Genomic DNA, 25,404 nt, shown 5'->3' with positions numbered 1-25,404 from the left:
TGCAGGATTATGCAAATGTAAGCAGTTTGAAAACAGACCAATAGAATGTTGCCAAGGTGGCATGTGGCCCATTTTCACGCTGCATTAATTTGCATAAAATAATCCTGCATGAATGTGGAACAATTCTGTTTAAGATTATCTGTGACATGATTGATTGCAACAACAAGAAAGAGATTGTAAATTCCCTGGAGGACAAATTCACTCACCCAGTGGAGGGGTTGTGGTTGCAGGCCTGGTGGAGTTCTGTGGTGGTGTCAGCAGTGCTGCAGAGATACACACATGTAGTGATTATTGTGAGCTCCTCTGAGGACAGTAAGTGATGTGACTATGTACTCGATTTGTGAAATAAATGTACAAACTCCACAATATAGCAAGCATATAAATACGTCAACGTATGATTGATGTTGGAAAAAGTGTCTGAAGGGTGAGAATTGTGCTTGTGTTTAAAAGAAGGTGAAAAAAACGGGGGTAAAAAAAGGAGAAATTAAGAGGCGGAACTATGGCAAAAAAAGGGGGCAGTGCAAACTAGAAACAATGAATAAAAGCTTGGCAGGAAGTTATTCTGATTGGTTCAATTTGAAGCTGCATATAATTTACATGAAATTTGAATATCAGGAGAAGTTATTTGCATCTCATTGATCGGGATGATTGGAACGATTGGAATGGAACAATGTCCGGAGTGATCAGAAGGGCAACAGAGAGAAGAGGACAGCTTTAAAGGGGAACTGAAGTAAGAGGTATACGGAGGCTGCCATATTTATTTCCTTTTAATCAATACCAGTTGCCTGGCAGCCCTGCTGGTCTATTTCTCTGCAGTAGTGTCTGAATAACACCAGAAACAAGCATGCAGCTAATCTTGTCACATCTGACAATAATGCCAGAAACACCTGATCTGCTACATGCTTGTTCAGGGGCTATGGCTAAAACGTATTAGAGGCAGAGGAGCAGCACGGCTGCCAGGCAACTGGTATTGCTTAAAAGAAAATAAACATGGCAGCCTGCATATACCTCCCTCTTCAGTTCCCCTTTAAGTGAATCCGAGGTGAGAGGGATATGAAGGCTGCCATATTTAGTTCCTTCCTTTTAAGCAATACCAGTTGCCTGGCTATCCTGCTGATCCTCTGCCTCTAATACTTTTAGTTGTAGCCCATAAACAAGCATGCAGCAGATCAGGTGTTTCTGGCATTATTGTCAGATATGACAAGATTAGCTGCATGCTTGTTTCTGGTGTGATTCAGATACTAATGCAGCCAAATAGATCAGCAGGGCTGCCAGGCAACTGGTATTGTTCATAAGGAAATACCGTATATACTCGGCTATAAGTCGAGAAATTTAGGACTGACTCATGGTATAAAAGTGGGGGGGTCGACTTATACTTGCGACAGTCCTAAATTGAACAACTTATAGCCAGGATGACAGGGCCACCTTTCTCTCTCCACCTCTCTGCGGTGCACTAGTGGCAGAGCACTGTGATCCTCCCACCATCACCCAAAGGGTGTCATCCTCTCTCTATCCACCCCCATGTAATGAAATGCTTGTACGGCCGCAGCAGGAGCGAAGTGGTTGCCAGGAAATTTAAACTTCCCTCCCTCCTACCCACAGATGCGTCCGTCTCTCTCTCTATCTTCCCCCTGTGTATACTGCAGTGTAATCGCCGCAGTCAACTTACAAGTCCAGCACCGGGTGTCACATATTCTCCTCTACCTCACTCACGCCGCGTCATGTGAGCCGGCGGTTCGCGGTATGCTAATACACGCACGCCAGTCTGTGTACCTCCGGCTCCGGAAATCACATGATGCGGCGTAAGTATGGAAGAGGAAAGCAAAAGAGGAGAGTATTACGTGACAAGAAGCAAGAGCGATCCTGCACAAACTGCTGCACCACCAGTTATGAATATAGAAAAGCTTTATTGAACATTCTGTATAAACATCATAAAAACATTGAAAACAGTTGCCATGCACAACAAGACACCACAATACAATCTAATGTGGGCACAGTATCACAAGTGCCTCACCTCCTATGTAACAAATGGACCCTAATGGCTGCCAAAAAGCAATACTCAAAGTGGGTTCATGAAATTGAACCCCCCATTTGGTATGTGAGACCCGGGTCTAAGCCAGTAACTATCAATAAGAAGAATAAACCACCAGTAGGGGATCTCCTATAATAACCGTGAGGAAAACATCAGAAAAAATACTGTGATATAGCAATATGCTCATGAATCATGAGAAATAAAGGATATGAACATATGTGGACAGTGCATATAGGGAATATAGGTACCTGTGTATTAGGGAGTATACATACATAGCCCAGGGTGGTAGAGAGAGGCAGCCATGGAGTAAGGGTGGAGGGAGGCACACAAGACGCTCCACGTGTGGCGTGGTTAAAAAAAGACCACTTCCTCAGGAGCGATGCATTGTGGGAGAGGGTGTGCTTAAGAGCTAAAATCTCGAAGAGGCCAGCCTGCTGATTGGGCGGCTGGTTTGGATGGGCAGGAGGTAATAAGACGTACGCGGAAGTAATACCGCGCACGTGTAGTATACGTCAGTGGGAGGTGCTGTGACGCATGCGGGTCAGAGGCCGCATGCGCATCCATCGATAGATGTGGAACGCACTAGGGCGGAAGTCTCGCCGCATGCGTGCATTGTAATGGAAATAGATGGGAGGTGCGGAAGTCCGTATCCTCTCACTGTTGAAACGCAAACCGGAACTATCCATTCCCCAGTGCGTACGCACCCTGTCCTAGACGATCCTCACTACACTAATAAAGTTTTGAGGGTACAATCAATAATTATTATGTCTCCAATGCCCAAAAACAGATTTTTTAAAAAATAAAAACATTATAACAGGACATGCAAAAAAGCTAATACAATGTATAATATATAATAATACTAGAATTTAGACAAGGATCGTATATACGAAATATAGCAATATTACAAAAAAAACCATCACAAATATATGCAAAGCACTGGAATACTGCATAGAGCACATCGCTGAAAGCACAGCGCGATGAGGGAAAGACGAACACTGTCAAAGAAAATTCATTATAAAGGCAGGCATTACATCAATCATATATGATGGATACAGAACTCCAGTATCCATTAACTCCTTATGTGAGAGGTACCATTCATAGCGTCCATATATCACATAATAGTGTATCCAAATATTTGGCATGAAGAGAAGGGAACAGAGACCTTCCATCTCTATCAATATAACAACTGTAGGTCAAGTGGCGTAATTTATCTTTTGAGCTGCCCCTGTAACAAGCTGTATATAGGACAGACAAGTAACCAACTCAGGAAGAGGGTGCAACAACATTTATCTAATATTTCATTAGCAAATAGGGATCACCTAAATCATAAAAAACTCACAAGTGTTGCCTCACACTTCCTATTCCATCATCAGGGAAAAACAGCAGGTTTGCACGTTGTTGCCTTGGAGAGTATAAAGATCGGCTCCAGAGGGGGTGATGTGACCAAACGTTTGCTACAAAAAGAATTGAGATGGATTTACCAGATGGGGAGCAGAGCCCCTAGAGGTCTAAATGAGGAATTCTCCTTTAAAGCAGTCCTTGGGTAAGTATGTGTTGGATAATGATTATTATCGTTGGGTACAGTCGGTATATACACATATAGGTATGACACATTTAAATTTTCATAACTTTTATTATCCACTTTTGGACACAATAAGAGAACATGGCTCTGCGGAGGTGAGCGCAGACTACCATGATATATTATTTCCCTTCTTTAATCTCTGCGGAGGTAATCGCAGATCACTTTGATGATTTTCTTCACTTTTGCATGGGTGTAGTGGCTGTGGACTTTGGTGAGTGGACCACAGCCACTTATCTTGTTTACACATATCACTTCACGTATGTGAGCACGTGCATATATGTATATACATGTATGCACAAACCTCATTAGATAAGGTATGGTCTGGAACGGTTCGAGGTAAGGGACTGAACAGACCTTAAGAAAACCAACAACATATTTGTCACATGGTGGTCATTTTTTACTATATTATACACGATTGTGTTGCCTCCAATGTGTTCTGCTCCTTTTGGAGCTTAAATCATTAAAGTGGACATGCTATTTTGATACAGTTTTTCATCTAGATCCTCCAAGACCCAGGAAGCATGCTCACGGCCATCCCAATACATAATGATTATCGCCTTCATAATGGCATCAATAGAAGAACTACCTGTTGAATGACTACCTGACCAATCACCTTCCTCCTCGACTCCTCTCTTCTCCCATTTCAAACCATGATGTTTCCTCTGTCTTCATGCCAAATATTTGGATACACTATTATGTGATATATGGACGCTATGAATGGTACCTCTCACATAAGGAGTTAATGGATACTGGAGTTCTGTATCCATCATATATGATTGATGTAATGCCTGCCTTTATAATGAATTTTCTTTGACAGTGTTCGTCTTTCCCTCATCGCGCTGTGCTTTCAGCGATGTGCTCTATGCAGTATTCCAGTGCTTTGCATATATTTGTGATGGTTTTTTTTGTAATATTGCTATATTTCGTATATACGATCCTTGTCTAAATTCTAGTATTATTATATATTATACATTGTATTAGCTTTTTTGCATGTCCTGTTATAATGTTTTTATTTTTTTAAAAATCTGTTTTTGGGCATTGGAGACATAATAATTATTGATTGTACCCTCAAAACTTTATTAGTGTAGTGAGGATCGTCTAGGACAGGGTGCGTACGCACTGGGGAATGGATAGTTCCGGTTTGCGTTTCAACAGTGAGAGGATACGGACTTCCGCACCTCCCATCTATTTCCATTACAATGCACGCATGCGGCGAGACTTCCGCCCTAGTGCGTTCCACATCTATCGATGGATGCGCATGCGGCCTCTGACCCGCATGCGTCACAGCACCTCCCACTGACGTATACTACACGTGCGCGGTATTACTTCCGCGTACGTCTTATTACCTCCTGCCCATCCAAACCAGCCGCCCAATCAGCAGGCTGGCCTCTTCGAGATTTTAGCTCTTAAGCACACCCTCTCCCACAATGCATCGCTCCTGAGGAAGTGGTCTTTTTTTAACCACGCCACACGTGGAGCGTCTTGTGTGCCTCCCTCCACCCTTACTCCATGGCTGCCTCTCTCTACCACCCTGGGCTATGTATGTATACTCCCTAATACACAGGTACCTATATTCCCTATATGCACTGTCCACATATGTTCATATCCTTTATTTCTCATGATTCATGAGCATATTGCTATATCACAGTATTTTTTCTGATGTTTTCCTCACGGTTATTATAGGAGATCCCCTACTGGTGGTTTATTCTTCTTATTGATAGTTACTGGCTTAGACCCGGGTCTCACATACCAAATGGGGGGTTCAATTTCATGAACCCACTTTGAGTATTGCTTTTTGGCAGCCATTAGGGTCCATTTGTTACATAGGAGGTGAGGCACTTGTGATACTGTGCCCACATTAGATTGTATTGTGGTGTCTTGTTGTGCATGGCAACTGTTTTCAATGTTTTTATGATGTTTATACAGAATGTTCAATAAAGCTTTTCTATATTCATAACTGGTGGTGCAGCAGTTTGTGCAGGATCGCTCTTGCTTCTTGTCACGTAACCCTTTCTTGATTCTGTAGCTAGCACACCGTATATATACCCAAAACCAATATTTGGAGTGCGGATGCTATCCTTTCTTTATACACAAAAGAGGAGAGTATGTGACACCCGGTGCTGGACTCGTAAGTTTCCTGCGGCAATTACAGAGCATTATACACAGGGGGAAGATAGAGGGAGGCGGACGCCTCTGTGGGTGGGAGGGAGATTTAAAGTCAACAGCAACTTCGCTTCTGCTACAGTGTAACAATTAGTGTCAGCAAGCACAGATTCTGATTATTGGTGATCTGCAGTATCACCAATAATACAGATGCTATACCTGATTATGTGGTGATCTGCAGAATCACCAATAATGCAAGTATAGCGCGACACAGTACAATCGTAAGCAAGAGGGTGCTTGGTACAATCGAGTATCTCCATAGGGCACAGAGATACAACCTCCAGCAAACTGGAACAGCAGACAACAATAATATACAGCGTAAATACAAGTCTGTGAAGAAATCCACCACACAGTAATTCCTCAGAGGTGTGGTTACCTCTGAATGGGAACCCCGTGTGTGAGATCCTCCAAAGGACGGAGTGGAGGAGTCTCGGCCTCTAGCAGCAAGGGTTTGCTAGTGGCGGTCGTCTCAAAGAGGCAAGCCTCTGATAGAACCCTACAGTGGGAGACGTTCCACTGAAGGGAGAAAGGTCAGACAAAATGAGGTTCGGCAACAGATCAGGCGGCAGCAGTACAGAAACGTGAGACAAGAGAATAGTCGGAAACCAAGCCAATAGTCGATAACGGTACGGGCTGGCGAAGTACAGAATCAGGAAGCAGAGGAGTAGTCAAGAGAGGCACAGAATCATACACGATAAATCAAGACAGAATAATATGTGTATATATTGGCGATAAACCAATATATAACACAATCTCAAATACAAGGCAGACTAGGTCTGAATGCTGACACAGGGTATCGCAAACACAGACGAAGTGTGACTGCAAGGCACTTCCTTATATACTGCCTGGGAGAGAAGTCTCCACCCCAAGCAGCAACCAATCAGAGCAGGCTAAAACGGCAGCTGACCTCTAGGTCAGCTGACACGCTTTCTAAGAGTATAAAGGCGTGTCTGGCGCGCGCGCGCACCCCCTAGAGGCAAGATGGCAGAGCCCTGGTGGTCAGCATGCTGGTGAGTTTGGCGCCGAGCGCTCGGAAGGTTATGCGCAGCGGATGCGGACAAATTTCCGCATCCCGTGTTGGAAAGTCCGCTTGCCGGACTGGATGCAACCTTTTTTCTGCAATCCATCCGGCGTTGCAGATTTTTCGTTAAAGTACCCCTCCCTCTAGGCATGGACTCCGGACACGTCCCACCTGGCCTGTCAGGATGAAGCTCATGAAACCGTCTCCTAAGATTATCTGCATGTAAATCGCCTGTTTTGACCCAGGCTCTTTCCTCTGGACCATACCCTCTCCAATGCACCAAGTACTGTACTGAGCCCTGAACTCGCCTGGAGTCCAAAATCTCCTCAACCTCCCACTCGGGCTCACCATCAACCATGACGGGGTGAGGAGGGAGGGAAACCACCTGGACAGCCGGTTTCAAGAGCGACACATGAAAGGTTTTTCCCACCTTTAGGGAATGCGGTAAAATGACTCTGTAAGACACGCGATTAACCCTTTCAGAAATTGGATATGGTCCAATATACCTGGGCCCCACTTTCGCAGACGGCTGTCTCAGAGCTATATGCCGAGTTGACACCCAAACCTTGTCCCCTGGTTTAAACTCCCACTCCGCAGATCTTCTCTTATCTGCCTGCCTCTTCTATATGCAAAACGCCTTTTTTAGGTTTTCTCCGACCTTAGCCCAAATCCTCTTAAAAGATTCCTGCCTCTCCTCCAGAACAGGGAACAGAGACCGTCACTGACAAGGGAGAAAATTTGGGGAACTTCCCATTGACTATCTGAAAAGGCGCATAACCAGAGGACTCATTCCTGAGATTGTTATGTGCGAATTCTGCAAATGGTAAAAAATCCGCCCACTGATGTTGGGCGTCCGCCACATAACATCTCAGGAACTGTTCCAAGGACTGATTGATCCTTTCCGTCTGACCGTTGGTCTGCGGATGGTAACCTGATGAAAAAGACAACGACATACCCATCCCCTTACAGAAGGCCCGCCAGAACCTGGAGACAAACTGGACCCCTCTGTCCAAGACCACATTTTCCGGAATACCGGTAATTTAAAGAGGTTTTGAATAAAAAGATCTGCTAATTTTTGAGCAGTAGGGAAACCACTCAAAGCCACAAAGTGGGCCATCTTACTGAATCTGTCAGTGACTACCCATATGACAGTCTTCCCATTGGAAACCGGAAGTTCTCCCACAAAGTCCATGGAAATGTGCGTCCATGGCTCCTGAGGGAAGGGCAGAGACTGTAAAGTTCCGACTGGAGCTAGTCGGGTGGGTTTGCTCCTGGCGCAGATGGTACAGGTTTTAACAAATTCCCTGCAATCTGGTTGTAACGATAGCCACCAGACAGATCTACACAATAATTCTTGGGTTCTGGTAATGCCAGGATGTCCAGCATTCTTGTGTCCATGAAACAACTGCAATACTTTGGGACGCAAGAGACAAGGAACATATAGAACCCCTTCTGGTTTCCCCTCTGGAACTTCCTACTGGAAAGGGCTTAAGAGGCTAACAAGATCCTCAACAATTTCAGTGGCTGCCAGGATGATCTCTTTTGACAGAATACTCACTGGGGAAGGAGATGGAGCAGTCTCAGGTTCAAAACAACGAGAAAGGGCGTCTGCTTTAACGTTCTTACTCCCTGGTGTAAACGTAATTATAAAATTAAAAACGGGAGAAAAAGAGAGCCCATCTAGCCTGTCTGGGGGTGAGTCTTTTAGCTTTTTCAATGTACTGTAGGTTTTTATAATCTGTGTATACGGTTATTACATGCTCGGCCCCCTCTAACCAATGGCGCCATTCCTCAAAAGCAAGCTTAATGGCCAACAATTCCCTGTTCCCAACATCATAATTTCTCTGGGCAGGGGAGAATTTTCTAGAAAAGAAAGCACAGGGATGAAGTTTGTCCTGAAGTCCTGAACGTTGAGACAACACTGCTCCCACTCCAACCTCCGAGGCATCCACCTCCACTATGAAAGGATAAGCAACATCTACATGACGTAATATGGGAGAAGAACAGAAAGCTTCTTTTAGAGAGGAAAATGCTGCACATGCTTCTTTTGACCAATGAGAGGCATCAGCCCCCTTCTTAGTCAAGTTAGTAAGTGGAGATACCACAGAAGAGAACCCCTTGATAAACTTTCTGTAGTAGTTTGCAAATCTCAAGAATCTCTGAAGTGCTTTAAGCCCAGATGGTTGTGGCCATTCCCTTACAGCAGAGACCTTCTTGGGATCCATGGACAACCCTGTAGTGGAGATAATGTATCCCAGAAAGGCAATCTCCTTTACTTCAAAAACACATTTTTCTAACTTAGCGAATAATTGATTCTCTCTAAGTTTTTTCAGCACATACTTAACATGTTGACGATGTTCAGTGAGATTTTTAGAAAATATTAGGATGTCATCCAAATATACGATACCTCCCTGAAGATTTCGTTCACAAACTCCTGGAAAACTGCAGGAGCGTTACACAACCCAAAGGGCATCACCAAGTATTCGTAATGCCCCTTGGGAGTGTTGAATGCCATCTTCCATTCATCTTCTTCCCTGATACGGATCAAATTGTAGGCCCCTCTTAAATCTAACTTCGTGAAGACAGAAGCCTCGGAAACCTGTGTAAATAAATCATCGATTAACGGTAGTGGATACCGATTTTTAATCGTGATCTTATTTAGACCCCTGTAGTCGATACAGGGGCGCAAACCTCCATCCTTTTTCTGAACGAAAAAGAATCCCGCCCCTGCAGGAGATCTCGAAGGGCGGATCAACCCTTTCTGTAAATTTTCCTGGTTGTACTCATCCATGGCCAATTTTTCCAGGGATGAGAGGTTGTATAGGTGACCCCTGGGAGGCATGGTTCCTGGCTTGAAATCAATAGGACAGTCAAAAGGTCTATGGGGGGGGGGGGGGGGGTAATTGATCTGCTGCCTTAGAACAAAAGACATCTGAATATTCCTGATATTGCGGAGGTACTCCTTCCACTTGAACCTTAGTAGAACACAAGACTATTCTCTGTAAACACTGTTGTGAGCAATAAGGTGACCAAGTAGTCAACTGCCCATTCCCCCAATCAAACTGAGGAGAGTGTAATCGTAACCAAGGTAACCCTAATATCACCGTAGAGGTAGACATGCTGTAACATACAAATGTTTTTCTACCGGAAGTACAGGGATATTTAAACTTAAAGCAAAACTTAAATCTAAAAAATTAGCAGTCGACCCAGAATCCACAAATGCTATGGTAGGAAAGTTCTGCCCTTCCCAGTTTAACCACTTGAGGACCACAGTCCTTCTACCCCTTAAGGACCAGAGCCTTTTTCTCCATTCAGACCACTGCAGCTTTCACGGTTTATTGCTCGGTCATACAACCTACCACCTAAATGAATTTTACCTCCTTTTCTTGTCACTAATACAGCTTTCTTTCGGTGCTATTTGATTGCTGCTGCGAGTTTTAGTTTTTATTATATTCATCAAAAAAGACATGAATTTTGTAAAAAAAAAAAAGACTTTTTTAACTTTCTGTGCTGACATTTTTCAAATAAAGTAAAATTTCCTATACAATTGAGCGTGAAAGTTATTCTGCTACATGTCTTTGATATGAAAAAAAAAAACATTCAGTGTATATTTATTGGATTGGGTAAAAGTTATAGCGTTTACAAACTATGGTGCCAAAAGTGAATTTTCCCATTTTGAAGCATCTCTGACTTTTCTGACCACCTGTCATGTTTCATGAGGTGCTAAAATTCCAGGATAGTATAAATACTCCCCAAATGACCCCGTTTTGGAAAGAAGACATCCCAAAGTATTCACTGAGAGGCATGGTGAGTTCATAAAAGATTTTATTTTTTGTCACAAGTTAGCGGAAAATGACACTTTGTGACAAAAGAAAAAAAGTTTCCATTTCGTCTAACTTGCGACCAAAAAAAATGAAATCTGCCACGGTCTCACTATGCTCCTCTCTGAATACCTTGAAGGGTCTACTTTCCAAAATGGGGTCATTTGTGGGGTGTGTTTACTGTCCTGGCATTTTGGGGGGTGCTAAATTGTAAGCACCCCTGTAAAGCCTAAAGGTGCTCATTGGACTTTGGGCCCCTTAGCGCAGTTAGGCTGCTAAAAAGTGCCACACATGTGGTATTGCCGTACTCAGGAGAAGTAGTATAATGTGTTTTGGGGTGTATTTTTACACATACCCATGCTGGGTGGGAGAAATATCTCTGTAAATGACAATTTTTTGATTTTTTTACACACAATTGTTCATTTACAGAGATATTTCTCCCACTCAGCATGGGTATGAGTAAAAATACACCCCAAAACACATTAAACTACTTCTCCTGAGTACGGCGATACCACATGTGTGGAACTTTTTTGCACCCTAAGTGCGCTAAGGGGCCCAAAGTCCAATAAGTACCTTTAGGATTTCACAGGTCATTTTGCAACATTTGGTTTCAAGACTACTCCTCACGGTTTAGGGCCCCTAAAATGCTAGGGCAGTATAGGAACCCCACAAATGACCCCATTTTAGAAAGAAGACACCCCAAGGTATTCCGTTAGGAGTATGGTGAGTTCATAGAAGATTTTATTCTTTGTCACAAGTAAGCGGAAATTGATTTTAATTGTTTTTTTTTCACAAAGTGTCATTTTCCGCTAAGTTGTGACAAAAAATAAAATCTTCTATGAACTCACCATACTCCTAACGGCATACCTTTGGGTGTCTTCTTTCTAAAATGGAGTCATTTGTGGGGTTCCTATACTGCCCTGGCATTTTAGGGGCCCTAAACCGTGAGGAGTAGTCTTGAAACCAAATGTCGCAAAATGACCTGTGAAATCCTAAAGGTACTCATTAGACTTTGGGCCCCTTAGCGCACTTAGGGTGCAAAAAAGTGCCACACATGTGGTACCGCTGTACTCAGAAGTAGTATAATGTGTTTTGTGGTGTATTTTTACACATACCCATGCTGGGTGGGAGAAATATGTCTGTAAATGACAATTTTTTGATTTTTTTTTACACACGATTGTCCATTTACAGAGAGATTTCTCCCACCCAGCGTGGGTATGCGTAAAAATACACCCCAGAACACATTATACTACTTCTCCTGAGTATGGCGATACGACATGTGACACTTTTTTGCAGCCTAGATGCGCTAAGGGGCCCAACATCCTATTCACAGGTCATTTTGAGGCATTTGTTTTCTAGACTACTCCTCACGGTTTAGGGTCCCTTAAATGCCAGGGCAGTATAGGAACCCCACAAGTGACCCCATTTTAGAAAGAAGACACCCCAAGGTATTCCGTTAGGTGTATGGTGAGTTCATAGAAGATTTTATTTTTTGTCACAAGTTAGTGAAAAATGACACTTTGTGAGAAAACAATAAAAATCAATTTCCGCTAACTTTTGACAAAAAATAAAATCTTCTATGAACTCGTCATACACCTAACAGAATACCTTGGGGTGTCCTTTTTCTAAAAAGAGGTCAGTTGTGGAGTTCCAATACTGCCCTGGCATTTTACGGGCCCAAAACCGTGAGTAGTCTGGAAACCAAATGTCTCAAAATGACTGTTCAGGGGTATAAGCATCTGCAAATTTTGATGACAGGTGGTCTATGAGGGTGCGAATTTTGTGGAACTGGTCATAAGCAGGGTGGCCTTTTAGATGACAGGTTGTATTGGGCCTGATCTGATGAATAGGAGTGCTAGGGGGGTGACAGGAGGTGATTGATGGGTGTCTCAGGGGTGGTTATAGGGGAAAATAGATGCAATCAATGCACTGGGGAGGTGATCAGAAGGGGGTCTGAGGGGGATCTGAGGGTTTGGCCGAGTGATCAGGAGCCCACACGGGGCAAATTAGGGCCTGATCTGATGGGTAGGTGTGCTAGGGGGTGACAGGAGGTGATTGATGGGTGTCTCAAGGTGTGATTAGTGGAGGGAATAGATGCAAGCAATGCACTGGCGAGGTGATCAGGGCTGGGGTCTGAGGGTGTGGGCGGGTGATTGGGTGCCCTGGGGGCAGATAGGGGTCTGATCTGATGGGTAGTGGTGACAGGGGGTGATTGATGGGTAATTAGTGGGTGTTTAGAGGAGAGAACAGATGCAATGCACTTGGGAGGTGATCTGACGGCGGGTCTGCAGGCGATCGGATGGTGTGGGTGGGTGATCAGATTGCCCGCAAGGGGCAGGTTAGGGGCTGATTGATGGGTGGCAGTGACAGGGGATGATTGATGGGTGGCAGTGACAGGGGGTGATTGATGGGTGATTGATAGGTGATTGGCAGGTGATCAGTGGGTTATTACAGGGAAGAACAGATGTAAATAATGCACTGGCGAATTGATAAGGGGGGGTCTGAGGTCAATCTGAGAGTGTGGGCGGGTGATTGGGTGCCCGCAAGGGGCAGATTAGGATCTAATCTGATGGGTAACAGTGACAGGTGGTGATAGGGGGTGATTGATGGGTAATTAGTGGGTGTTTAGAGAAGAGAACAGATATAAGCAATGCACTTGGGAGGTGATCTGACGACAGGTTTGCGGGCGATCTGATTGTGTGGGTGATCAGATTGCCTGCAAGGGGCAGGTTAGGGGCTGATTGATGGGTGGCAGTGACAGGGGGTGATTGATGGGTGATTGACAGGTGATCAGTGGGTTATTACAGGGAAGAACAGATGTTAATAATGCACTGGCGAATTGATAAGGGGGGGTCTGAGGGCAATCTGAGCGTGTGGGCGGTTGATTGGGTGCCTGCAAGGGGCAGATTAGGGTCTAATCTGATGGGTAACAGTGGCAGGTGGTGAAAGGGGGTGATTGATGGGTAAATAGTGGGTGTTTAGAGAAGAGAACAGATGTAAACAATACACTTGGGAGGTGATCTGACGGCGGGTTTGCGGGCGATCTAATGGTGTGGGTGGGTGATCAGATTGCCCGCAAGGGGCAGGTTAGGGGCTGATTGATGGGTGGCAGTGACAGGGGGTGATTGATGGGTGATAGATGATTGGCAGGTGATTGACAGGTGATCAGTGGGTTATTACAGGGAAGAACAGATGTAATTAATGCACTGGTGAATTGATAAGGGGGGGTCTGAGGGCTATCTGAGCGTGTGGGCGGGTGATTGGGTGCCCGCAAGGGGCAGATTAGGGCCTGATCTGATAGGTAACAGTGACAGGGGGTGATTGATGGGTAATTAGTGGGTGTTTAGAGAAGAGAACAGATGTAAACAATACATTTGGGATCTAATGGTGTGGGTGGGTGATCAGATTGCCCGCAAGGGGCAGATTAGGGGCTGATTGTTGGGTGGCAGTGACAGGGGGTGATTGATGGGTGATTGACAGTTGATCAGAGGGGATAGATGCATACAGTACACGGGGGGTGGGGGTCTTGGGAGAATCTGAGGGGTGGGGGGGTGATCAGGAGTCCCCAGGGGGCAGTTTAGGGAATTAAAATAAAAATAGCGTTGACAGATAGTGACAGGGAGTGATTAATGGGTTATTAGGGGGGTGATTGGGTGCAAACAGTGGTCTGGGGGGTGGGTCTGAGGGGTGCTGTGGGCGATCAGGGGGCGGGGGGGGCAGATCAGTGTGTTTGGGTGCAGACTAGGGTGGCTGCAGCCTGCCCTGGTGGTCCCTCGGACACTGGGACCACCAGGGCAGGAGGCAGCCTGTATAATACACTTTGTATACATTACAAAGTGTATTATACACTTTGTAGCGGCGATCGCGGGGTTAACAACCCGCCGGCGCTTCCGAACGGTCTGCGGGTGGGCGGAGCCAGTTGCCGGGGGAAGCGCGCGTCATCAACGACACGATCATTCCCCCGGCATGCCGAAAGGACGCAACGCCCTTGGGCGTATTGCGGTCCTTTCGGCGTCCACTTTGCCACCGCCCATCGGCTGTGGGCGGTCGGCAAGTGGTTAAGGAGCAGGGCAATAATATTTTTTCTTGTTTAGGAGGTGAAACTACTCCGCTTAGGGTGGTACCCCCAACCACACCTAAGCTAAGGAGTTTCCCGACTTCCTACCACAGTTTTGTGCAATGTGGCCCTTTTCTCCGCAGTACATGCAGAGACCCTCTTTGCGTCATCTTGACCTCTCAGCCTCCGTAAGGCACCCGTGGCCTAGCTGCACCTGAAGCCCTGGAGTACATAGGGTACCTGCCCTTTTCTATTTTAATAGATAGTGATATAGCCTCATCTAGGTCTTTGGGCTCTGGGTGACTAACCATCACGTCAGTGACTGCCTCTGACAACCCATCTAGGTATCTATCCAGGAGTGCATACCGCTCCCATCTAGAGGAGACTGCCCACTTCCTGAACTCTGACGCATACTCCTCTGCTGTACTGCGTCCCTGTCTAAGGCTTTTGAGTTTATGTTCAGCCGTGGCGGCACTATCCGGATCATCGTAGATGACCGCCATGGCCTTAAAAAACTCCTGGACAGAAGAAAGGGCAGGATGCTCATCAGGTAAGCCATAGGCCCAAGTCTGGGAGTCTGCATGCAACAGAGTCTTGATGAGAGTAACCTTCTGAGTCTCGGTTCCCGAGGACACAGGTCTCATCTGAAAGTAAGACAACATTCTGTGGCGGAAATTCTGGAAATCTGCCCTAGCGCCTGAAAATTTCTCAGGAATATTCATTTTAGGCTCACTAGCAGCCGGGGGAGGTAGAACGTTAAGTGGTGGTTGCAGCCTCCGGACAGTCTCGGTCAGCTGAGTAATCTGAGCCTGCTATGCAGTCACAGTAATCTTCAGCTATTCTAATTCCGCCCTTACGGTCTGAAGCTGATTTACCACCTCCTCCATCTTACTTCTTTCTGGTCTGTGTTTATGCAACGATTGGTGTCAGCAAGCACCGCTATTCTGATTATTGGTGATCTGCAGTATCACCAATAATACAGATGTATACCTGATTATATGGTGATCTGCAGAATCACCAATAATGCAAGTATAGCGCGACACATTACAATCGTAAGCAAGAGGGTGCTTGGTACAATCGAGTATCTCTATAGGGCACAGAGATACAACCTCCAGGCAAACTGGAACAGCAGACAACAATAATATACAGCGTAAATACAAGTCTGTGGAAAAATCCACCACACAGTAATTCCTCAGAGGTGTGGTTACCTCTGAATGGGAACCCCGTGTGTGAGATCCTCCAAAGGACGGAGTGGAGGAGTCTCGGCCTCTAGCAGCAAGGGTTTGCTAGTGGCGGTCGTCTCAAAAGAGGCAAGCCTCTGATAGAACCCTACAGTGGGAGACGTTCCACTGAAGGGAGAAAGGTCAGACAAAATGAGGTTCGGCAACAGATCAGGCGGCAGCAGTACAGAAACGTGAGACAAGAGAATAATCGGAAACCAAGCCAATAGTCGATAACGGTACAGGCTGGCGAAGTACAGTATCAGGAAGCAGAAGAGTAGTCAAGACAAGCACACAATCATACACGATAAATCAAGACAGTATAATATGTGTATATACAGTGGAGGAAATAATTATTTGACCCCTCACTGATTTTGTAAGTTTGTCCAATGACAAAGAAATGAAAAGTCTCAGAACAGTATCATTTCAATGGTAGGTTTATTTTAACAGTGGCAGATAGCACATCAAAAGGAAAATCGAAAAAATAACCTTAAATAAAAGATAGCAACTGATTTGCATTTCATTGAGTGAAATAAGTTTTTGAACCCTCTAACAATAAAAGACTTAATACTTAGTGGAAAAACCATTGTTTGCAAGCACAGAGGTCAAACGTTTCTTGTAATTGATGACCAAGTTTGCACACATTTTAGGAGGAATGTTGGTCCACTCCTCTTTGCAGGTCATCTCTAAATCCCTAAGGTTTCGAGGCTGTCTCTTTGCAACTCTGAGCTTGAGCTCCCTCCATAGGTTTTCTATTGAATTAAGGTCCGGAGACTGACTAGGCCACTCCATGACCTTAATGTGCTTCTTCTTGAGCCACTCCTTTGTTGCCTTTGCTGTATGTTTTGGGTCATTGTCGTGCTGGAACACCCATCCACGACCCATTTTCAGGTTCCTGGCAGAGGGAAGGAGGTTGTCGTTCAGGATTTCACGATACATGGCTCCGTCCATTTTCCCGTTAATGCGATTAAGTTGTCCTGTGCCCTTAGCAGAAAAAAACCCCCAAAGCAAAATGTTTCCACCCCCATGCTTGACGGTGGGGACGGTGTTTTGGGGGTCATAGGCAGCATTTTTCTTCCTCCAAACACAGCGAGTTGAGTTAATGCCAAAGAGCTCTATTTTGGTCTCATCAGACCACAGCACCTTCTCCCAGTCACTCACAGAATCATTCAGGTGTTCATTGGCAAGCTTCAGACGGGCCTGCACGTGTGCCTTCTTGAGCAGGGGGACCTTGCGAGCCCTGCAGGATTTTAATCCATTGCGGTGTAATGTGTTTCCAATGGTTTTCTTGGTGACTGTGGTCCCTGCTAATTTGAGGTCATTCACTAACTCCTTCCGTGTAGTTCTAGGATGCTTTTTCACCTTTCTCAGAACCATTGACACCCCACGAGGTGAGATCTTGCGTGGAGCCCCAGAGCGAGGTCGATTGATGGTCATTTTGTGCTCCTTCCATTTTCGAACAATCGCACCAACAGTTGTCACCTTCTCTCCCAGCTTCTTGCTAATGGTTTTGTAGCCCATTCCAGCCTTGTGCAGTTCTACAATTTTGTCTCTGACATCCCTGGACAGCTCTTTGGTCTTTCCCATGTTGGAGAGTTTGGAGTCTACTTGATTTATTGATTCTGTGGACAGGTGTCTTTTATACAGGTGACTAGTTAAGACAGGTGTCCTTAATGAGTGTGACTAATTGAGTAGAAGTGTCTAACCACTCTGGGGGAGCCAGAACTCTTAATGGTTGGTAGGGGTTCAAAAACGTATTTCACTCAATGAAATGCAAATCAGTTGCTATCTTTTGTTTAAGGTTATTTTTTCAATTTTCCTTTTGATGTGCTATCTGCCACTGTTAAAATAAACCTACCATTGAAATGATACTGTTCTGAGACTTTTCATTTCTTTGTCATTGGACAAACTTACAAAATCAGTGAGGGGTCAAATAATTATTTCCTCCACTGTATTGGCGATAAACAAATATATAACACAATCTCAAATACAAGGCAGACTAGGTCTGAGTGCTGACACAGGGTATCGCAAACACAGACGAAGTGTGACTGAAAATCACTTCCTTATATACTGCCTGGGAGAGGAGTATCCACCCCAGGCAGCAACCAATCAGAGCAGGCTAAAACGTCAGCTGACCTCTAGGTCAGCTGACACGCTTTCTAAGAGTATAAAGGCGTGTCTGGCGTGCGCGCGCACCCCCTAGAGGCAAGATGGCAGAGCCCTGGTGAGCAGCATGCTAGTGAGTTTGGCGCCGAGCGCTCTGAAGGTTTTGCGCAGCGGATGCGGACGAATTTCCGCATTCCCGTGTTGGAAAGTCCGCTTGCCGGACTGGATGCGACCTTTTTTCCGCAATCCATCCGGCGTTGCGAATTTTTCGTTACATACAGCCAATACAAATAATTTCATTACACATGAGGGCTATACAGGATAGAGAGAAGGGATGCCTTTTGGGTGATGGTGGGTGTGAGGGAGGATTAAAATCCCTAGCAGCGTTAACTTTGAGGGGCAGACTTATACTTGAGACACTAAAAAATTCCAGCTTACGAGGCTTAAATATTGGGGTTGACTTATACATGAGGTCGACTTGTATCCAAGTATATACGGTAAATATGGCAGCCTCCATACCACTCTCACCTTGGGTTCACTTTAAAGGACACATCTAAGGACTTTACAAATAAAGAAATCCACTTACATGGGGCTTTCTCCAGCCCCTGCCAGCCGTCCTGTGCCCTCGCTGCAGCTCCGCTCAGAGCTGGTGGCCCGGGTCCCCTCTGGCGCAAAATGTCCACTGCGCCTCAGAGTCGCACTGACGTCATCCGGACTGTACTGCGCAGGTACAGTGGTTGACGTCAGCATGGCTCAGTAAGCTGCACATTGGAACGCAGGAAGCTGCAAGTAGATTCCGACCTGGGGAGGTCGGCATCAGCACCGGAGGTGACCAGGAGCCACCAGTGCTGCGGCGAGGGCACAGGACAGCTGCCAGGGGCTGGAGGAAGCCCCGAGGTAAGTGGATTTTTATTTTTTTTTAGTTACTCGGACCTTCCCTTTAACACTTAGATATGACGTAGGGATGGCCCTGAGTAGGAGAACTCATGGAGAAGCATGTGATCAGTTTCATCAGCTGATAGATTTGTAATGTCTTGATTTGCTGTGATGACTTCCTGGTTTAACACATGATCTTGAGCAGCAAATCAGAGCCTTACAAATCTGTCAGCTGATCAAACTGATCACATGCTTCTCCATGAGTTCTCCTAAGCAGGGCCATCCCTAAGGACGAGCTCACAGTTTGTAAGCCAATAAGAGAAAAGTGATGATCACAATCTGCTAATTACGATTACGTGTACATTTTGGCAATTACAGCCATACCTAATTACAATTTGGACATTCAATTGATTTTGTTTAAGCCATGCACAATTTCCCGTAATTTTCGTGTCATTTTGTGCCGACTTTAGGAGTTACCGCTAGCAGCAAAGCCACCCTACATGCTGTTGTTACTTGTTACCTATATTAAGGGTGAAGGGTGGGAACAAGGCAATAAAAATTAAAAAAAAAACAAAAAACTTGTAGTTTTTAGGAAAATCCAATTTTAAAATGCAAAGGAAAAATTGTAAACTCTTAAAAATGACAGTACTTTTGCATTTTTAATATTTTCTCTCTTTTTTGAAAAAAAAAATGTTTTTTTGCCTTTTTCCCATCATTGCCCTTAAAGAGGAGCTGTTAGGTATAAGGTCTCAGAGAAAATAAACACATATATCAGTAGCTAAATATAGGCTGTACTTACATTACATATGCATTTCACTGTCCACGTTTGGATTTCACAGAATTTGTATATAGTATATGCAGAGAATGATGCTCCTGACAGCTCATGGCAGGTTCCATGTTTGTCTGTCTCCTATGAAGCCAAATGTGTTGTCATGTCCTCCCTGCTTCCTGATCACAGAAAAGCTTGTACTGAATAACACAGTGTGCAGTGAATATTAATTAGCCATGTGGCTAGGAACAATAGCGGACTCCTGCAGTGTACTCTGCCTGGAGATTTATCAGTGCTAAGAGCTGGACTGATTACAAGCTGCTGAAACTCGATCCTGTAGTCTCATTAGCAGCCGAGGGGAGGGCCCCAGAATGCTTTGCAGTATGGTATGCGGCTTGCGTCCTGCTTGGGTCTAACAGCTTTGCTTTATACAAGTTGGCCAGTAGGTATTTGATAGGCTTTGGGTGTCTTTGGCGCCTATCTACTGCGAGTTGCTGGTCCTTGTTGAACACAAAGTGTATTTATGGAAACTTTTTGTATTAAAAGAGCTTGACGTTTTGCAACATACTACTGAGTGTGCTGATTTTTTTGCCATACAAATTGCCGATTGCCACCTGGTGCTCTGGTGACTGGATCGTTACACCTTAAATACGACTAGGGGAGTGCGGTCGGGTACTACTACTTTGCTCAGCGGGACACTGAACACACAGGAACCCCCAGCCAGCCAACACAGGATATGTGGGTACAGTATGGTCTGTGCCTGCGCCGTGCGCTCCTGGTGACATCAGGGGAAGCGAGGACACGGCAACGCAGGCAAAGTGGTTTTCAGACTTTAAAGTCTGAAATTCCAGAAGTGAACCAGAGGCGGGCCGGAGCATCGGTGAGTGGCTGCACGAGCACAGGATGCCTGCGGGGGACCATTAGAAGCCCCGGGTAAGTTCAACTCATTTTCCCCCGAAACCCTCCCTACAGTATCCCTTTAAACTCAATATGAGTAAAACGGAGATTGTGATATTTCCACCTTCACTCTGTTCCACTTCCCATTGTCACAATCAATGTAGATAACACCCCAATTGCATCAACCCCTAAAGCTCGTTGCCTGGGGGTAACTCTGGACTCTGAGCTCTCCTTTATACCACATATCAACACATTAACTACATCCTGCTTCTTCCATCTCAAAAACATTTCCAGAATCGGCCCCTTCCTTTCGCAAGAAGCAACTAAAATGCTTGTGCATGCCCTAATCATCTCCTGTCTTGACTACTGTAACACCATACTCTGTGGTCTACCAAAAAGCAGACTGGCACCTCTCCAATCCCTACTAAACTCTGCGGCCCGTCTCATCCACCTCTCTTCTAGATCCTCTGAGGCAGCCCCTCTCTGCCAATCCCTCCATTGGCTACCAGTTGCCCAAAGGATCCAGTTTAAACTTCTCACACTTGCATACAAAGCTCTACACAAGCTATCGCCTCCATACATTTCCTCTTTAATCTCCAGATACCCCCCGGCCGGACCCTCCGTTCCTCACAGGAGACCCTTTTGTCCTCCAGCCTAGTCACCTCCTCTCACTCTCGCATCCAAGACTTCTCACGGGCTATCCCTTTCCTTTGGAACTCCCTCCCTCAGCCGGTTCGTCATGCCACGCGTCTGGAAACCTTCAAACGTACTCTGAAAACACACCTGTTCAGACAAGCCTATAATTTGCTATAGGCAGCACTGAAGGCACACTGGCTTACCCATTAACCCCTGTGTTTCCTTCCCTGATGTTTCCTCCCCACTACCCTCTAGATTGTAAACTCGCAAGGGCAGGGACCTCCTCCTAGTGTTTCTCATACTGCTGTTATTTTAACATATGTACATGTACCAACCACATATCAACTATGTATGTATCTGTATTTATTCTATTCAATGCCATGACTGTACAGTGTCTTTTACTTCTCATGTATATTTGTTCCCCATTGTTTGTTGGTACTATGTATAGCGCTACGGAGGATGTTGGCGCTATATAAATAATAAAAAAATAATAATGTGCGCACACATGCCTATGCAACCCCGACGTGGTTACAAAGAAGCCACATACAGCACATGTGCGGGGAATGGGTCAAAGGGCCCCGACCATCTTAGGATACTGGAGCCAAGGGAGGTGCGGTAAGAGACTGCACACTTCCCCATACACTAGCATAGCGTCCGATTTTCTACCGTAAGAAAATAAGACATCCCCCGAAAATAAGCCCGAGCACAAATTAATATGAGACAGTGTCTTATTTTTGGGAAAACACGTTATGTATGTGCCCAACATTATGTACATTTCCAATTTCAATGTATTTCTTTGCAAATGCACACGAAAAATCATGCATAGAAAACGTGAATGAAAATGTGACTGTGGAGTGCCGGACTCCCCACTTCCCTCTCGAAAAAAGAAATGTGTGTTTCCTGCCTAACACTTCAACCACCTCTGCAAGCAGCCATGTCTGCACTGACTCGTGTTGTGCCGAGTGGCACCAAATTAGCTAGTCTACATACACTACTAGACATGACATGTTCATATCTTCATACACAATCTCATATATACAGATATAGGGGATGAATCTCACCTGCTGGCTGACTATAGATGCAGATCAGGGGCACCCCAACAATGATGAACAGTAGGCCCACCACAACGATCCCTGTGGTCACTGGGTGTTCCCTCAACCAGATGAAGGCTCCCTGGATGCAATTTCTGAAGTTGTTCTCCCCCTGAAACACCAGTAGATGAGTTAGTGGTTTATTAAGGTGCCCATACACATAGATCAACCATCAGATAGATCTGAATCATCCATTCTGATCAGAGAGTGGTCTGTTGCCAGGCGACACACTGTACCTATACAAAGGGGCTCTCTGGCTGGCTACCTAACCGGGGGTGTTATGAGCATTTGTGGGCTATGCACTCACTTACACAGCCCAGCACCGCTAACAGAGACCTACACCACAGTGACTAATTCCTATGCAGAGGCTGAAATCAGGAAACCACAATCTGTGACAGTCTGTGGTTTGGACAACAATCTGCAGAGGATAAGAGCGGAGCAAAACCGCTGAACCTGTTTAAGTGACAGTGTATAACCTTTCTGGCATTCGTAAAACTTGCGGCTTGCTTTATTAGACTGCTTACATTGCATCTGTTTGAGACTCTGGTATTAAGAACTGTTATTGAGAATTCTTAGGAGAACCTGGCTTGTTCAAAAGGGAACGTTTCAGTAATGCTGTGGTTGTACGAGATTCCTGTGTGTGTGCATCAGGGGGTTGTATGATAAGTGTAAAGGCCCGTACCCACTATGCAATTTTTTCCGATGGACGGCAATTTCTTTGATCTTGTCTGCGATCACGCGGTGTGGGTACAGGCATGCAATCACGCAAACGGTGGATCAGATATTTAAGATCATCGACGGCTCAGCACAAATTACAGCAATCGCCTGACTTCCTGTTTGCGCCCATTGTGTGTACCCGCCGGGTGGAAGATGGATCGTGGAACGCTCATCGTCAGGGGGACAGTGCTGGATCCATCTTCTTCCGTCGGGTGGGGAGTGTTGATTTTATGGATTTTAAACCGGTTTAAAATCTTGGTGTGTTAACAAATGTATCTCTTATCGAATCTGATTAGAGATAAATTTGTCTTTGTCAAAGCTGCCCATAAACTACAGGCCGATTCCCGTCCGATTTCAGCATGCGATCTTCAGGGAATCAGCTGAGCCCACCGCATCCACACCGCCGCTGCCCCCAAAATGTATAACTGTGCCCCCCAGTGTGTGCATTTATATTACTGTAGCAGCCTCTCTGTGTGGTGTCCGCCCATCTCTCCGGAGTCTATCAGCTGCATACGGTGGCGCATAGTGTCTGACGTCAGACACTATACGCCGCCAGCATGTATGCGGCTGTTCGATCCCGGCGAGATGGCCGGACACTGCGTGGAAGGCTGCTGCAGGTAATGTATAAACGCACACGCATGGGGGGGGGCGGCATACATTGCAGCGGCGGGGGTTTCATTGTTCGTTCCGAAATCAGCCACCGTACATCCGACCAACCAACTTCGGCCTGACATCTTGCAGCATGCGCGATCGACAATGTGACCAATTTCCATCCTGAAATTGGGCGCTTTGTCGGTCGGGCATGCACTTGGCGGCACTGATTTTCATCCAATTCCATTATAATAATCAAATTGGATGGTGATTCGGCCACCAAGTCGCCTGATGTATGACCACCTTTACTTTATATAGGTTGGGAAGCTAGCTCTGGCTAACTGATACTGGGAGCTACCTAATACTGGGAACACATCTCACAATAGTGTAGCATCACCCTGGGAGCCTGATAACTTCCCTGTTTAAAGGGAGCCGGAACCCTGAACTCAAAAATAAATCCATTTTAAACGTAGCTGGAGGAAAGGAGTGGGTTCAGAAGTCAACAAATAAAGTCAGGTATAAGTTGTAAAACTAAATACTCACACTTTGCCCTGTTGTATGGCCATCCCCTCCACTGTTGTTCCTCTCCGGGGGATTGTGGCAGACTACACTTTGGAGATTCTATAAGAAAAAAAATAGGAAAATGATATGTTTATTGGTCAAGCTTTTTCAGGCATTATGAGAGATTTACTTAAAGAGAGTCTGAAGTCTCAAAAAAAAAGTTTTTACTTCAGTATCTTCATTAGCACTAATGTCCTACCTGAAACGCCGCATCCCTGCGGCTGAAATCGCTAATATTCACCCCAAAATCCCCGGGAGGAGATTTGGGCAGCACTTTCTTGTAGTGGCAGAGCTTTGCCTCTACTCCGTCAATCTGCGCTGATCGCCGCCTCCTCCCGCCCCGCTCAGTCTTCTTTCACTGAGAGGGGCGGGGAGAGGCGACGATCAGGGCTGATTGATGAGAATGGAGGCAGAGCTACAGCCCAAAGCTCTGCCTCCCCGGGCAGCAAAATCCTCCACCAGGAAAGTCGTGGATTTTTACCCAGGGATTTGGGGGGTTTAATAGCGATTTCAGCGGCGGGGATGCAGCGTTTTAGGTAGGGCATTAGTGCTAATGAAGATACTCAAGTAAAAACAGGAATTTTTCGAGACTTCAGAGTCTCTCTAACTGTGGCCTCCAAACACGCTTTATGTAGAGGCATAGCTAGGCTTTTTAGCACCCGGGGACAAAGGCCTCAATTCATCAAAGTGTTTGCGGTAAACATTTTCTTGTCGTTAATTTCAGGGCTGTGGAGTCGGAGTCGTGGAGTCGGAGTCAGGCAATTTTGGGTGCCTGGAGTCGGAGTCGGGAAAAAATGCACCGACTCCGACTCCTAATGAATTTGTAACTGTAATTAAAATAGAAAATATGATAAAATGTTCTATTTCTCAGATAATAGTCATTAAAAATAATGTATAAATACAGTATATATACAGTAATAGCTGTGCTTAGTCCACAAAAATGAAATAAACCAATCAAAATTAGTTACTTGTGCTGCTTCAATAAAGCAGTTCCCGTATTTTTAAGGTCAGATATACATATCTGATTGTGACTGTATATATGATGTGTACACAGGAATCTCTTATATATACTAAATAACATCTATGCTGTAAGAATAAAGCCTGATGTGTAGCTGTGTCACTAATAGAGATGGTCAATGAGATGGAAATAATTCTGCACTGATGCTGGTTTATGCAAATGTATGCACTCCCTTTGATGATGAAATCAAATAATGTGATATGTTAAAATTTGGTTTGGTGACTACAAATTAAAGGGTACCTGAGA

General features: G+C 45.3%; 2 protein-coding genes across 2 annotated transcripts in view; one reads left to right on the top strand and one right to left on the bottom strand.

Annotated features, from left to right (window-relative positions):
- The window catches only part of LOC137570321 (snaclec trimecetin subunit beta-like), a 902,833-nt gene that overhangs the window by 432,131 nt on the left and 445,298 nt on the right, over nucleotides 1–25,404 (top strand). The window lies entirely within an intron of this gene.
- The window catches only part of LOC137570320 (C-type lectin domain family 5 member A-like), a 106,817-nt gene that overhangs the window by 61,597 nt on the left and 19,816 nt on the right, over nucleotides 1–25,404 (bottom strand). The window contains exons 4-6 of the mRNA XM_068278965.1: nucleotides 24,123–24,200; nucleotides 22,242–22,383; nucleotides 207–263 (exon numbers count right to left, since the gene is read on the bottom strand). Of these exons, the coding sequence (XP_068135066.1) occupies nucleotides 207–263; nucleotides 22,242–22,383; nucleotides 24,123–24,200 (277 nt within the window). The remainder of the gene's footprint in view (nucleotides 1–206; nucleotides 264–22,241; nucleotides 22,384–24,122; nucleotides 24,201–25,404) is intronic.

This window comes from Hyperolius riggenbachi, chromosome 4 (genome assembly GCF_040937935.1).
Source record: "Hyperolius riggenbachi isolate aHypRig1 chromosome 4, aHypRig1.pri, whole genome shotgun sequence".
Lineage (NCBI taxonomy): Eukaryota > Metazoa > Chordata > Amphibia > Anura > Hyperoliidae > Hyperolius > Hyperolius riggenbachi.
This window is presented reverse-complemented; position numbering and strand designations above follow the sequence as displayed.